General features: G+C 31.0%; 1 protein-coding gene across 1 annotated transcript in view; it reads left to right on the top strand.

The window, feature by feature from the left end:
• Positions 1–17,563, top strand: part of LOC107445808 (uncharacterized) — a 111,755-nt gene that overhangs the window by 33,601 nt on the left and 60,591 nt on the right. Inside the window, exons 8-11 of the mRNA XM_087160050.1 lie at positions 5,712–5,872; positions 7,315–7,413; positions 8,377–8,458; positions 9,655–9,724. Of these exons, the coding sequence (XP_087016176.1) occupies positions 5,712–5,872; positions 7,315–7,413; positions 8,377–8,458; positions 9,655–9,724 (412 nt within the window). The remainder of the gene's footprint in view (positions 1–5,711; positions 5,873–7,314; positions 7,414–8,376; positions 8,459–9,654; positions 9,725–17,563) is intronic.

Genomic DNA, 17,563 nt, shown 5'->3' with positions numbered 1-17,563 from the left:
GAATAAAAGAAACAAAACATATAACGAGATAATCTTTTTTTAAAAAAAGCACGAGAGTTTTATGAAGCAACAGAGAGTTGTTGATTTTTGAATAGATAGTTTTTTCGTTTCTTGAATGTGAGGTTTAGACTAACGCGTTGCTAGATTTTCTATATTTTTTGCAAGATTATTACTAACCTGTTACGGGTGCTTAAATTTCGTTACATTATGTGCTGTTTGTTGTTAAATAAAGTGTTTTTTAAATAAAAAAAACTGTTTCTTAATGTAGCTTGATTCTCTACAGCTATATTTAATTGGTGGCAGCGTCGGGATTAACTTACCATTTACTTCAAAGGAATTGTGTTTCAAGTATTATTCATTATGGCTTCCTTGGGACGAGCAAGGAAATGTGATTTAGTCGAATTATGTGAGGAGTTGGGGAAACTGTCATTGGCAATGTTATTACTGTGTGTGAGTTGATCAATCTTATTAAAAACTCTGAAAATTATGAAGTGGATCTGGTTAAAGAAATGGTTCAAGTAATTAAGTGCAATCTTATTGAAGAAGAAGAAAAAACAGCCAAGATCGGAAAAGACACAAAGAAAAAGAAGTGGAAGAAAGAAAATGCCAGGATGGAAAAGAAAAGGAGGAAGGAAAATGCCAAGACGAAAAGGAAGAGAGAAAAATTACGCCAAGAACGGTAAGAATAAGAAGAACGTCAACTTGAACAGAGAAATTGAAACTGAGTGCCTAATTAATTGGTCCTTCAAATCGAAATCTTGGTACTACACAGCGATATACGCTTTATATTCACAAGTTAATGCAGAATTTCGATCCTAAGATGGATGAAATTAGTCTCGATTTAGTTATTTTAGAGCGTCAAGCAAAACGAGCAGAAATTCCAAAAGAAGAGCGGATTACTCATGTATTATCTCTTCTCTCACCTGACATAACAAAACTAATAGCAAGAGAACCTGAAGAACAAACTTGCAACTATGATCATGTTAAAGAAATTTTAATGAAACGGTTTAAGCTAAGTCCAGATAAATTTAGGATCAAACTTATGCAGCACCAAAAAAAGTTCGATAATAGTTGGAAAGAGTTTGGTTTTGAATTAAGAAACTATCGAAATGAATGGATTCAAGGAGTAGGAATAAAAGATTTTGGAACATTGCTGGATCCCATGATTACCGATCAAGCGAAACGAAGAGTTCCTAATGAAGTGAGTGAGCATTTTACAGATACTCGATCAAAAATAACCTTATCTGCAAAGCTGGCAGAAATGCTTGAAGTACGAGAATGTACTTGGAAGTTGGAAATGAGTTGGTTCGCAAGTAAATTATAAAAATCGGAGATTCAAGTGGCGAGAAGAAAATGCAAAACGGAAATATTTACAATGAACTGCTGAAAAGAATGACTGAGATCAAGGAAATATAAGGAAATATGAGCACAACAAGCAATTGAGCACAATCAAGAAACCTGATTCTGATAAAAAGCCAAAACCTCCTAGAAAACATGAACAAGCTAGAGTATCACTTAAACTTGAGAGCAAGCGAAACGAAGAGTTCCTAATGAAGTGAGTGAGCATTTTATAGATACTCGATCAAAAATAACCTTATCTGCAAAGCTGGCAGAAATGCTTGAAGTACGAGAATGTACTTGGAAGTTGGAAATGAGTTGGTTCGCAAGTAAATTATAAAAATCGGAGATTCAAGTGGCGAGAAGAAAATGCAAAACGGAAATATTTACAATGAACTGCTGAAAAGAATGACTGAGATCAAGGAAATATAAGGAAATATGAGCACAACAAGCAATTGAGCACAATCAAGAAACCTGATTCTGATAAAAAGCCAAAACCTCCTAGAAAACATGAACAAGCTAGAGTATCACTTAAACTTCAAGAATCACAAAACTCCGGAAGAACTCGTGGTTCACAAACATCAGAGAGCATGGACATTCCATCTGCTAACAACATCCCAGAACCTGTAGTCCCACCTGCAGCCCATCCAGCAAAAGAGACCACAGACCATAAACAGACTGAGAAACTGCAAAAGATCAGCAGAAAACTTAAATTTCTTATTAAAGGACTATCAGACGATTCCAAAACAGTGACTTTGGATAAAGAACTCATAGCTGTTGGTCAACGGCCTATCAGAATGGAGCAACTGAAGAAGAGGCAGAGCCAAGGATACAAGCTCCTCCCCCTCTTTCTGTTCATACTGCCAGATAGCCCAGAGAACAGTGACTTCTACAACATCAAAGAGATTCTCTCTACAAAAGTCCAGATAGAGCGATTCAGAGGAGGTCGCTTTAACATACATAGATGTCAAAAATTTGGCCATACTCAAAATAACTATACTGCCGATCCAGCCTGCATGAAGTGTGCGGGTGATCACTTGACATACAAATGCACAAAACCACGAAGCCTTCCTGCCACTTGCATAAATTGCAATGGAGAGCATTCTGCCTGTTTTACAGGCTGTGTTGCGAGACCAAGACGAAAGTCACTTCAAAAGAAAAAGGAGCACAGGAGTGCTACCGATACTGCTACCAGATTTCTGCATATCTTCCGAGAGATGCAAGAACTTCTACAGAACGAGGAACTGGTTCAGCTTCTCCATTCCCTCCTACCAGAAAACAAGCCATAGTGACATCACTACTATCCACCAAGCCAACTACCCATCCAAGCCATCCTTAAATCTCTTTTCATAAAGACATTATTCCAGGTGCCCATCTCAGATGAAGAAGTCAATTGTCCGCTTCGCGGACAGGTACTTCGTATCACACTTTAGTTCAAGTTCACTCATTTGCATTCGATACTTGATCGTCAATTATTTACGGCTGTCCGTTCGTTGGATTTTTATCTAGCTTTAACTCCTCACTGAGGTGGGATTTTTTTTGTTTTTTTTTTTTTTTTGTGGAGAAATGGCGTAATTTTGCGTCATCTTTATTTTTTTCCTCAAATCGATTTTGGATAATTTTTTTGGTCATTTTTTTAAGTACTAATTTGTTGTAATCACCATTTATGCCTTTTATCAGTTAGCATTGCATCTTTATTTAGAAATAAAACCATATGATTTTGTTACCGGACCTAAGATGATGTATTCAACGTCGCTATCATTTTTGCCATACTTACATCTACATTGAAGAAGGGGTTGACGCCATCACCTCCCCTTGAGATTAAATAAATGTGTCTTTTTTTTTAAAAAAAAGGAGATGTTTCTTAATATAGTTTAATTCGTTACATCACCAATAACTGAACTAGATTTTCCTTGCGAATGATAAATAGAAAAACTGTAATAAACCAATTTAAAAAAAAAACACATCACAGTTACAACACATCATGCAGTCACATCACAGTTTTCTACAATAATTATTTTATATTCGTAACACAAAATTAAAGAACAAATGATGATACTTTACAATAAAAGTTCAAACACTAAAATATGATAAGACAGAAAAACTGTGTTATACCGTAATACACACAGCTGTAACAGTATGCGATCCCGAAATCGGAAGTTATCGGTTGCACGTTTGTTGATTATAGAAGTTAAAAATTACTGAAGAATTTTTCTTCGAAAGTTTGGCGTGTTCTATTTCTAAAATTTTGCCAATGTTCTGGAGAGTTTTTTCAAGTTCTTCGGTCTTTCCCTTAGGGAAATTATGCTTCTTATTTGTTGCTTAGAAAATGGCGTCTTACTCTGTCAATGATTCTGATGGAACTAAATGAAAACTTAATAAATAAATGCCTGATATTGTCAGGCTCCCGCTAGAGAGCGTACTCAAGCGTAGCGATCGCGAATATTATAAGAAAAGAAAACATCTGGAAAAAAAATCTCTTTAATGGGTATGATTCCAATCAATGCGGATGTTATTATTCAATAAATCATGTTCAAAATAAAATTCGTAAAAAAATAACCCTTATCATTTTGAGTTAATCTTAAAAAGTACAAAAACAACTTAATAAATTGCTTGACACTTTTTAAATAATTTAGATACTCAAATTGGACTTTTTCATTAGTTGCCAAATACGATTCATTACAAAATTATTAAAAAAGCTTAATTTTCCGCGCATAAGCAGCATAAAAGAATTATTCTAATTACTTATATGTTGCGCAGTTTTAAACCAATTTTTTTTTTTAATTTTAACGAGCAAATTTTGTAAAACAATTTAAACTGCTTTAAAAATTTTGATAAATTTCTTGTATATTTTTAAAGTTAAAGCAAAACAACGTATGACAAAAATAAAATGTTTTTATAAAAATGTCCGTAGCTCGATAAACATTTAAGCTAGGCTTACGAACTTTAATGCAGATGTTGTATAAAATAACAAAAAAATTTTTTACATGTTACAAGTTTAATGCTATATTTTTTTGGCATAGGGTGACTGTTTGCCATTTGTAATTTTTTGTCTTTCCCTCAATCCTTTAAAAGATTAAAACTTCAATAATAAGTATGCAAAATGGCATGATATAAACATCTTTGAAGTTTTATTCTTTCATTATTTCTTTAAAAATATGAATAGAGTATTGAATAAATATGAAGTAATTTATTATAATATAGAATTGTTTCCCTTATTTTGTCTTGGTCTTGAATTTCACTGGCCTAGTTTGTAATCCAGTTTTCTATGGAATACTGTGCGATTTTCGAAAATGTTAAAAATAATCCGGAAAAGTTTATAGTTTTTACACATTGCCAGGTACCTTTAGAATACAGCATTTGAATCATTGACAGCAACATAAATAGTATAGTAATAAAACTTTACTTCTATCTTAATGCTGTTAAATCATTTAATTTGTAACAAAGTTTTAAAAAAAGAATTAATTATTTAGTCTTGACCATATGACTTCACTAACTCTATAGCAAGGGGAAATTTACGGCGAAATTTTATTCTAGGTACCAGTCGTATAGTTCGCAAATCATTTGAATTACTTTTTTTCACTAAGGTTTTTTTTAAAAAAAAACTAGAAAATGATTTATTGAATTTATTTTGTCTGCTTCTTTGTAATCATCAAGTTACAAATCATGAAAAGCTTCAATTTTTAACTGTAAAAGGTTGCTTTAATTTCAGACTTATCCATTTTGATCAGAAATTGTAATCTTTTTATTTTAAGTAGCTAAAATTTATGGATTCGAATTAATACTGGAATTAAAATTCTTTTTACCAATTAAATTCCAAGAACTCTTATGTAACTCTGTAATTCAAAAGTACTTTGTAAAGTCGCGCTTTAATTAGTGAAATTAGAACTGCAACCAAAAATCTTTCGAAATCTATATTTTAACATAGTGCTCTTTTAGACCGTTATCTTTTTCTGACGAAATATCAGAATTGATGGTATTTTGTGCATGCTGTTTTGAACGTAGTGTTCCGTTTGAGGAAATCCTTCAATTTCCTCTTGTTTTTGATGCATCATTTTGTGCGAATCCCTTCTCTTTTCAAAGAGGTTTTAGGCAAGTATCTTTAAATGGATTCTTCCAACTGTTATTCACTATCGGAAACTAAGCAATTTTACTGCAATTATTTTTTTTAAACTATAAACTTAACAAAATTAATTTCCAAAATTTAATTTGCAAAATTTGTATCTCTACGATAGAGTCAAAATAGAAAGAAAATTTTATACATTAGTACTTAACCAAAAAGACTTAATTTAGAAGTTAATTGTAATATATGAAATATATAAACTGTTACTTTAATTTGTTGGTGCTGCAATAAAAGTTTTGTAAATTTCCAGATATTGAACTTGCATTGAACCTTGCCTCTTATGAACATCCACCATTTATCAATGAGACTAAAGCACAAATCTCATTTCACAATTCTCGACAGTTAATAGATCCCTACGAACAAGGATTTTCAATGGAGATGAGAAAAAAGTATTCTTTTCGCTTGAAAAAAGTAATTAAAATTAATTTCAGTATCTTAAATGCATAAAAATTAGTTTGATACAATTAACTTTATCTTTAATTTTCAAACAAGTAATAATAAAAAGTCACTCTTCAACCCGCAGACAAACAACATAATATATATATATATATATATATATATATATATATATATATATATATGAGAACCAATGAGAGAAGTATAGTTATCAATAATGTCAACCTTCATCTATGATAAGGTACCCCAACATAGAAGCGAGTTTGCATGTCTTATAGTGAATTGGAAGCGTATTTTTGTTGTGGTAGACACATTACAGGTTGTTACAGCTTAACAGCACTCTCGTGATCTCTAAATAGTCACAGGAAGCCAAATTGTAAGAGTCATTGTTTCCAAAATGCTTCATGAGACATGGCTATGAGTAAGAAGATTTCTGCTTTTCGCATAACGTTGACCTTTGCCAGCAGAAGGGTCCATTTATTTAGTAGAGGTGAAATATATATATATATATATATATATATATATATATATATATATATATATATATATATATATATATATATATATATATATATATATATATATATATATATATATATAAATATAGTATATATATATATATATATATATATATATATATATATATATATAAATATAGTATATATATATATATATATATATATATATATATATATATATATATATATATATATATATATATATATATATATATATATATATATATATATATATATATATATATATATATATATATATATATATTTCACCTCTACTAAATAAATGGACCCTTCTGCTGGCAAAGGTCAACGTTATGCGAAAAGCAGAAATCTTCTTACTCATAGCCATGTCTCATGAAGCATTTTGGAAACAATGACTCTTACAATTTGGCTTCCTGTGACTATTTAGAGATCACGAGAGTGCTGTTAAGCTGTAACAACCTGTAATGTGTCTACCACAACAAAAATACGCTTCCAATTCACTATAAGACATGCAAACTCGCTTCTATGTTGGGGTACCTTATCATAGATGAAGGTTGACATTATTGATAACTATACTTCTCTCATTGGTGACTTTCGTACGTGATGTGACCATGCCTACCTTGGCAGAAACTCGTACTTCGATATGAACATGCCTATCTTGATAGCAACGTCTACTTCTATCTTAAAATGCCTACGAATCCAACGGATCGGGACTTGTTTTATTCGATTCAGTATAAAATATTTCAACTGGAAAGTGACTTGAATTATCTAGGTCGCAAACTTAAACATACCCCTTTAAGTTTTCTTCGTCCCAATTAGAAAAAGACTGAATATCTTCAATTCATGAGCAACAGTATCTTCAAATCATGTACAAGTAAAAATGTGCTTTAATCACGAAGCTCACAATTTTTATACGTTTTTATACTGCACTGTTAAGAATAACTAATTAATATTTAGATCGTAAAGAATCTTCTTCCTCATCCATACGACACAAATTGCATTGATTATTTAGAAAAATGGAATGCAAGAGATGGTCATGGACCTACAAATGAAAGAGTAAGAATCTATTTTTTCTTCTTTACTCCCTGTTCAATAACGCTGTATTTTTTTTTATTATGAATGGATGACCAATTATTAACAATAAGCTTTCTTGCACCATAAACTACCTTTGCTATTCTTAACTTCTTTGAAAACTACCGGTGTACTCGTTCACCGATGTAATGTTTAAGATGCGAGGGAACAGATTTGGTATTCTAGAAAATTTTGTTATTAAGATTAGAATTAGTTTTCACCCTTATCACAATTCATTACTTTTATGAGGGCGGGATAGCCTAGTTGGGAAGATGATGGGCTCGTATTCGTAAAAAAGCGATATTAATCCCACCAGATGTTTAAAATGAGACGTTTAAAAATAAAAGAATTACAAAGTTTTTTTTTATTCCGAATAGAGAGTCTTAAAACTAATGGGATTCAGATAAGAGAGATTTAAGTCAAGATATTTAATATAACGATGTCTTCAGATAATTTAATTTTTGTTTTTTATACAGAAAACTAAAACAAAACTTATCAGGTGTTAGTCATTTTGCAATTAAAAATATAGCGAAGACGTCAAAATTGGGACACCCTAATCTATACCGCCTGCTTGAGACTGTGATACATAGGAAAAGCTTTAACATTAAAAAAAAATACTGTTGAGTCGAATATCAACAAAAGTGTGATAATATTTTTTAACAAATCTCTTGTATTTTGTAGTACCATCAAAAATATTGAAAAGTCCAAAAATCTTGAAAGTAATTAATGTCAGAAAAAAATTTCTCTGAGATCAAAAAGAATTTTCAAAAAGTATTTCGAAAAAAGGGCCTGAGGGTACTAAAAGGCAGCTGAGAAAATAAAACAAAAGAAAAAGAAATTGGTCCTCTGTATTCTATATGTTGCTTACAAGATTTTGATCAATTTTTTTAGAAAGTAATTTCAATAAAATTTATTTTATTATTTATATTTTTTTATATCAAACTTTAGGAGTGTATTCAGGAATGCTATACAAATATTACTTTGAGTGCCTATGGGCCATCACAAAATAAAAAAGGATTCAACCTTAAACGTAAGTATGTTTTATTTACCAAACTCAACCGCATATATGAATTAAGTCTTTTACAATGTGGTGTGTAGCAAAAATTCCAGATAGCAGCAGCGTACGTTCTTTTTCCGCAACAGGTCTTTGAATTGCTACAACGGCATGAATGCAGCGAGGCATGTGATTCACGCATGGTAATGTCACTGCACATTTTGTCGTTTATAAGCGTAAGCACATTGATGTAAGATACTCAATAAACAGGTGTACCATAGTGGTGATCTGATGCCCAAAAAGTAGATATATTGATACGTTAAGGCCTGATTTCTTAGGACAGTACGCCGTCAGCTGGAAATCAGCGCTAACCTCTGATTGGTCCATTTGTGAGTTTGATAGTATACGTCATCGAACGCTCATCTTGAACTACAATTGCCGTCCAACTCAACTGCAGTTAGATTACAACGCGACGTTAACCACAGAAGCAATGGCGGACTACATCCAACAGCACATTGAAATCAGCCAAGATTTTGATTTTGACATTAAACATTGCTTCTTCATTTAACATAGCACTCTTCATTTAGCTCAGCTATAATGTGTTTTTTCTTGGACAAAGTCATTATTTGTTCTCTAAAACGCTGGTCGACAAAAAAAAAATCAATACAAATTCAAAATAAATATTTGTTTACGTTATTAACGCATGCGCAATGAGAGATAATGTCTGCGTTGGACCGACTGCTCAAGCTGAGCTAACAAAAAAGTATTTTTTTTGGCGTCAGCTCTACGTCAACTTACCGCTGACGCCCAGATAAGGCGCTAGTTCTAAGAAACCAGGCCTTGAGCTAACACACCAGTGTTTTGTTGGCGTCAGCGGAACTTTGACGTCCCGCTGACGCCCAGATAAGGCGCTTGTCCTAAGAAACAAGACCTTAAGTGGAGCAGTTAGTAATTAACATTAAATCGAAAAGTGTGTTGCATAAGTAATAAATATTTAGCTTATAAATCAGGCCCATCAACAATAGAATTCAACACTAGATGCTATTAATTTCATTGTTTTTACAATACATTTTGAAAAGTGCCCTAAGCACGTTATGTTTATCAAAAATACAGGGCTTTATTGTTAAACTATTCTTTTTTAACAGTGCCAATGAATACTATTAAAATTTATTTTTGATAAAATTAAAATGAATTTGTTGGACATAATTAAAGAGTATCCTTGTTCATTTCAGAGGCGATAACGCCAGAAATGGCAAAAGAAATCTCTGACTGTCAGATTAAAAACTGTGGACCGGCCTGCTTGTAAGTTTTAAATTTGATAGTTAATTTTTCAACTGAAGAACTTATATGAAAGAAAGTATGTTTAATTTGTGTGTATGTAGTTAATAGTATGGATATTTATCTAGGGCTCTCAAAAGTCTCTGACGAGTATAATTTTTTAATCATTTACTAGCTTCTGATTAATTAAGTGAGGAAAAATATTTATAAAGAGATGTGAACGTAAAAAATAAAAATTAATATGGCATTTCAAAAACAAGTAATGAAAAGTGGCATTTCAAAGTATTGAACTATGTTATGTATAAGAAAAACATGTTGAATTGATTTGTTGTATATTGTAAGATTCTTTTTTCAAAAAATGCCCCATTCAACCAAATATTTAGGTAACATGGTTTTCTTTAGATAAAGATGATTTGCAAATAGCATCCTTATTTTTCGATACATACGGAAACTTATTTAACACCATGTAAGGACACTCAACATGCTCTCTAATTACTACATTTATTACATTTATTTCTTCTTACATCTGATACGATACTCTTTTTTTAAACAGAGTTCGTAAGGTCCTTAAGATACTGAAATGGTGATAACAAAACTTAGAAGATAAAATATTCTATTTCATTAACTCAAACTATCTGATTTTAAAATTTTAATTTTAAAGTTAAAAATAACTTTATAGTTATAATAATAAAGCAACAGTCTTCTTGCGTTTTTAAAGACCACATGAACTCTGTTAAAATATAAAAATACGAATGACGAGCATGAAATTCTTACCCAAATGTAAATTTGTATAATAAAGCAACATAATAAAAACTTCATTGACTTCAAAAAATATAAAGATGGAATGTTTTGAGCGTCTAAAAATTAACGTCACGTTAGTCTTGAGAATGGGTGACTATTTGTAACGCTACTTTTGATATTTATTACTTTTTAAATCAGTAAAGTTTTTACCTTTAACTTGCCATTATTCGTTTAGTAACTCAAACTTCAACAATGCAATACAAATGGATTGACTACTTTGACTTCTAGAGTTAAACTAGACCAACTTCGAAATTTGGCTGAAATTAATCATGCCCAGATAATTGCTAACTGAAGTGAAACTAAATTGAAGTCTGAAACTGCTCTGAAATACAAAGGTTATAATATCTACAGGAAAGATCGCATCGCTAAGGGAGGAGGAGGTATGGCACTCTTAATTAAGGATATTAACTACCAAAGCATTGACATACCTGTATACCAACCTTTGGATCTTGAAAAACAGGGAATAAAAATTTTGTTGAAAGGTAGGCTCTTAAAGATCTTCAAAATCTATCACCCTCCCAATTCTAAAAAGGCACCTGAGGGTTTGTCCAATTTAAGGGCAGAAAATTCTATCATCGTCGGTGATCTGCATGCGAAACATGACATCTGGGGCTGGTCCAGCTGTAATGAACGCGGTACTGATATTCTTCAAATGATTGATGACAATGACTTTATGATACTAAATTATGCAACTCAGACCCATTCTTCCTTCAGTTGTAATACCTCTGAGGCTCTAGACAATGTCATGGCTAGAGGAGAATTATTCCCGCTTATGCTCCTGGTCTGGAATAATAATTTAAATAGCAAGGTTAGAGAATTAAAAATAAAGTTTAATAATTCATTATGATGTAGTTTTCGGCTGCTTACTAGGGTCTTCGTTTTTGCTTCGTCATTTGCTTCGCTAATGACCAATGCGAAAATTATATAAATAACCTTTTAAAAAAAACACATGCTTTATAAAATTTGGAAAGTAACCAGAATTTTTCCGAATTAGAATTTTTAAAGAAGTTAGATGCCTTCTAATATAAGAGTTCACTCTTGAAACTACTGATCATGCATCCTACTACCCTACGCGTGAGCTCAAGAATTTACACTTCATATGATTTGCGAATGATACTAAGTAAACTTGGTATCTATTAAAAGGAATGGATATTATTTAAACACACATTTTTTTAGTTTATTAAAACAAATTAAATGAAAGAAAAATTTAGGTTTAAAATGCCCCAAATTAAACAAGAGTAACACTTGTTACAGTTATTAACTCTGACATTCTTTTCATGAGACAACTTCTTTTGCCGACGATTTTGCTCGTTTTTTGTTATTAATTAAAACCAGTTTTCGCAATCTTGTAATTTTTGCATTTTATATTTGAAATTTTAAACTTGAATGTTATACATAAAATGACCCCTAGTTCAAAGAATCAAAGTTAAATAGTTGAAAGACCGATTGTTTCGAAAAGAATTAACTACTTCAGTGCAATGAAACAATTATCAATGAATTATTAATATTCTTGTTTACCTATTATGAATATAATTTGAATTCATTATTTCTTCAAAACGTGTATTAAAACTATTATAGGCTATGTAAGTAGAAAAATTCCTAAAGATAGAAAAAGAGTAATTTTTGAGATAATGATTCTGGAAATAGCACGCTCTTCGAATCTTTTTACAATTTTTTATTTTAGTAGTTCTTTAACAAAATAAGGCATATCGAACATTTTTCTGATATAGCAATATTTTTTTGAACTGTGCAAAAGCTGAGAAATAATATAAACAACATTTTAAGCAGATATTTTCAACTTTTTAAAAGAAAAGGGCAACTTTCTTTAAGTTAGAGAGCAAGAATATCTTTGAACGTCAAAATAAAATTACATGTCCATAGAATTTTGTTCATTTAAAAAATAAAACAATTTGTTGTATTTTGTTGCTGCGCACACATACGCATTTACTATTTATTAGGGGAGAATGGGGTCAATTGTAACAGGGTACGATTGTAACGGAGCAAAAATTTCGAGTGTCGGGTTCTAGATTTGGTTCCTAGGTGGCGCACAATAATAAATCTGCATGCACACCTCTGTTGGCAACCATTTTTATGTACTTTTGAAAGAGTTACATCACAAAAGGTATTTTCACCCTACGTAAGTACTTTTCTTGGTATTAGAATATTATATCGCAACAAAGTAATTTTGTTTAAACAAATAAAAATTATTAACCGAATATATAAGTGGACACCTTAATTAACATTTCAAAAAAAGAGATTAAGTTTTGCTAATTAACTAGCATTGTTTTTAACAAATGAAGCTGAAATGGCATCTTGGGGCCGATTGTAACAATAAGTAAAGGGCCGATTATAACAGCTGAAAATAAGTAATCTTATGTTTGCAAACCATTACTTAACTCTTTAAGAACCACCAATAGTTTCCTATATCATTTATATTATCTTGCATGTGCATTACTTTATTTGTCACCTTTCACAGCATAAATTTAAATTTTTAACCCCTTAAAGTTAAAAGTTTGACCCTTTAGGTCTCTGCTCATTATTATTTTTACTCCTAAAATATCACTACTATTTTGATCAATAAAAGAATCTATCACAAATATGATGATATGTATGTTCACGAACTGGTTTTAACTGGTTCACGAACTGGAACTCTGTTTTAGTTGAATTTATGAACTGCTACAATTGACCCCGTAAGTGGGGACAATTGTAACAAGTGCACGACTGTCAAAAATTGTTAATAACTAATATAATAACATTTAAAATAAGGTATTTATTTTTTTTCTAGTAGAGGATAGTCTACTTTACTCGTATGTCAATTAATACTAATTATATATTGGATTTTTTATTAGTTAAAAATAGTTAAGTAAAAAATGTTACAATTGACCCCACTCTCCCCTACTCAAATAAATAAGAAACAATAAAAACGAAAATTAATGATTTATCTACATTTTTTGAAAACAATAGTATGCTTAGTAAATAGTCAGCTGTTCTGCATCGAATGATATTGATCAGTAGAATATTTTCAGTTTCTTAACAAGATTTAATTCAGAGCTAGCTGGCAATAATTCTAAGTTTTCTTTCAATAAAAACTTAACAATAATTTAAAAAATAATTTTATTTTAAAGGAAAACAAAAATTAAAGTACTAAAACAATTGATTAGTATATTAACGGAAAAAATAATATATATGCAGCATAAAAAATAAGATTTTGAGAAACGTTAAAATTAAATTAAAAAGTTCGAATAATAATTCTGCGAAACACGCGCAGACAGGTAATTTACAAATTTATTTTACGATAAAGGCGATATATAAGATGTAAAGATGCTTTAAAATGCTTAAAAATGCTGACTACGCATTCGTATTAATAATTATAATAGGGATATTGAAAAAAATGATAAACATATTATTGCAAATCTATACATACTTTGGTATATAATTGAAATTGTATCAATTATTAGAAGAGCAAACTAACAATTAAAATGAAAAAAGCTGATATATAATTACATTCTATCAGAAACATGCTGTTATAAAACTCTCATTCGCTAATAAAATGTTTTTATTCAATAAAATGTTTTATTCAAATCTCTTAAATAAAAAATAAATTTTCAGAAAACTAAAAAAAAATTGTATTTTATAGTTTAAAAAAAAGGATTAGCAATCGGTTATCAGCGAAAATATATGAATGAAATTTTACTCTACGCTCGCGTAATTCATGTCCTCGTAAGTTAACTACATTTAAAGATTAACTGCCGTTTTTAAATATTTCTTCATTGTCACTAAATTATTTTCTTTAAAAATAATTAACTTTAATTTTTCTTGGCTTCTATACCATATTAAAATTGCTGAAAATTTAGATTTTGATGTAGAAAAATACGTAAATTAATAAGATATAAAAAAATTTATTCTTCATAATTGAAAATTTCTCCATCCACAATGAAATTAAATAATGAAACATAATAAATAATTATTAAAATTTAGTTTTTGAATGAAACTATCTTTGCGTAAATGGGTTTCATAAGTGAGAGCAATTTTCTTTGAATCACTTTATTAGTTTCAAAAATATGACTAAAAACACAAAAAGTGAAATTAAAATTAAGGGGTCCGAACTTTGGATCGCTTTCCTGACCAAACTAAGGGGACAATTTTTCCCAGATTGTGGGTACCCCCTATATTTTGAAGGTTAAGAATCCAAATATGTTAAAATATGGATGTTTATTCATAGAAAGTACGCTTTTGTGTCTTATTTCGTAACTTAATTAATAGTTAGCACTAATTAATTAGTATATTTAAGGTCACCCCCAGGAACCATTAATATTGACACTTTGTTGGTGAAAATCCGACAATTAGAACGAAAATTAGTCAGGGTGATTCGCTTTTTTCCTTTTTTTTTAAGACTACATTGTTGGCAGATACTGTGGTGCGGATGCGACCACTCTGAGAACTACCTATCGGGCTCTCATAAAGCCTGTTCTTGAATATGGTTTACTGCCGTGCACCTGAAACGAATCTAAATAAACTTGAACAGGTCCAACTAAGTGATACCCGTATCATCACAAGTTTGAAACAGAGTTGCCCAGCCGATATTGTACGTTACGAAGCTAACTTTTGCCTCTCCATACCAGAAGACAGACCAGCATGGTAAAATATTGTAGCAAGCTCCTCAGCTTTAGACAACATAACAAGACTTCTGACTACCTCAGCAGTTGGATTTTCTCTCAAAGGCTCAAGAGAAACAGCTCATTTAGCCAGATTATTATCCAAAACCTCCTTGCCGATAATGTAGAGCCGCACTCCTTTCACAGTTCTTTGAACCCTTCTGAAGATCTTCCAGAAATTTTCTTCCATTACAACATTCCCAATCCTGTCAATAAGAAGGAATTCCTGCCCGACCATCTATAGCAACTGACTCTTGAAATTATTAACACTCTTTCAAAACAAGACACCAAAATTTTCACGGACGGCAGCAAAATCGATAATAATGCTGGTAGCGGAGTGTACATCGAGACTCCTGGTGATAAATTTTCTCTCTGCCAACGTAACCCAGACTCTAATCTGTTTTCAGAAGTGAACTTCTTGCTATTAACAGGGGACTGGAATTTGTTATGCAAAATGACCTTTGATTTGAAGACCTTTGGATACTCTCTGATAGCCGCAGCTCACTACAACATATCAACAACTGGACCCAAATTGGCAACAAAAGCAATATTTCCATTTTAAGCAAATTAAACTTCTTGTCCCTTCAGTATAATATTCACCTGAAGTGGATTCCTTCTAACATCAGTCTCTATGGGAACAACTTAGCGTGCAGCCTGGTTAAAGAGGGTTGCAGCCAACCACACCCTACCTCTTCTGATCTTACCTATCTTGAACTTTACTCCCTGAAGAAATCCCAGCTTCTCGGAGACTGACTGATACCCCCCCCCTCCCCTTCACTGGTATAAGGGAAATATTCCTGGAGTTTCCTTGACTCTTCCCTTTGAAAGGAGAGTCTGCATCACCCTCTCCCGCCTAGCTACAGGCCATCTAAAGGGTTTACTATTTTCCGAAGGAAATAAAACCTACCCCCTTCGCCCTAAATGCCATCTACACCGGGTTTTCGCCAATCATACCCTGGACTGTCTTGGTCTCTTCTGGGAAGACATCTACTCTACTCCTCTTTTGGTCTCCGACTTCAGTCAAGTCAAGTCAGACCAGAAGTCTATAAGCAATAAAACATTTAGTAACAAAGTATATTAAATTACTTCCTGCGATATTAAAATAAGTCTTGCGTAAGATAAAAGCATAGGTTCTTAGTGTGAATAATTAATAGTCACTACTTTCTAAAAATAAATAAATCTAGCACAATATTTACTGGTGGCCTTAATAGCATTTTTTCAAAAAAAATTTTAACACCTGAATTTTTAAAAGTTGACTGAGAAAATGGAATGTCCCCTAGCACAGAAAATCAAACTTAAATAGTTACAAGGGCAGTTGTTTCAAACAAGCTAACGTTTCCTTTCAACTCAAAATTGTTTGAAAACGCATTTCATTAAACAATTCTAAAATTTATTCTAGATGAATTTTGGGGTACACTTCAGGCATACTTCAACAGAGTTAATTTTTTGAACATTAATTACTCAAAATTATTAAATAAATTGCTTAAAATAAATTATTCAAGCAATATGATAATGCATTTATAGTATAACAGTAAACGGGAATTCCAACGCATATCCTTATATTTGTTACAGCTGTAAACAAATTAATGGAATAAGTATAATAGCTAAATATTTAATTTCGGAATAGTTAAATTGTTTCTCGTTTTAGCTTTTAAGCAATAAAATGTGTCATTCAAATAAAATTCAATTCTGGAAATAACGATATCATTGAGTTGATTTCATTGAAAAATATCATTCTTATCCTCTCATGATGAAATATTGGAAAAATTTGTATTCATAGTTTCTGTAAAAAGTATGTATATTAAACTTTTCCCTGCATATATTAATAAAATAGGTTCAAAAATTACATATTTTTGTTACATATTTCCAATAGATGATGATTCTAAAAAAGGCATGGCATTTATAATCTTTCACAAATTTTAAATTTTAGTAATTGCTGTTTAAACAAATAAGGAATTTTCCTGCTAACAAATGATAATATTTTGTGAATTGTGCTTAAGTTGAAAAAACCACTTTTAACAAAAGTAAAGTTTAAACGTCAAAATAAAATTACGGTTCTAATTTGTTCTTTTTAAAAAAAAAGGAAAAAACGGTGGGTTTTAGAGTTGCAATATGTATTTACTTTTCACAAACCAAACAAATAAGATAACTTTTTTTATAGCTAGCATCTTCGTTTATATTTTTATTGTTTAGTTATTAAAATATACATTGAAAAATTGATATATAAATTAATCCTAATAAATGAATACTTATGCTCATTGCTAAAATTGAATCAAATGTGGAATGGTTCAAACAAAAACTAAAATTTAAGAAGCAGACGAATAACTATATTCAATCAAAAATATGTTTCTATGAAACTCGATATTCGTGCACTATATTATTTTTTTTAAAATAACTTTAGTAAATT

The sequence above is a fragment of the Parasteatoda tepidariorum genome, chromosome 3, assembly GCF_982258835.1.
Source record: "Parasteatoda tepidariorum strain Cologne lab strain chromosome 3, Ptep-v5.0, whole genome shotgun sequence".
NCBI classification, from domain to species: Eukaryota; Metazoa; Arthropoda; class Arachnida; order Araneae; family Theridiidae; genus Parasteatoda; species Parasteatoda tepidariorum.
Note: the sequence above shows the minus strand (reverse complement) of the source record. Positions and strands in the feature narration are given on the sequence as shown.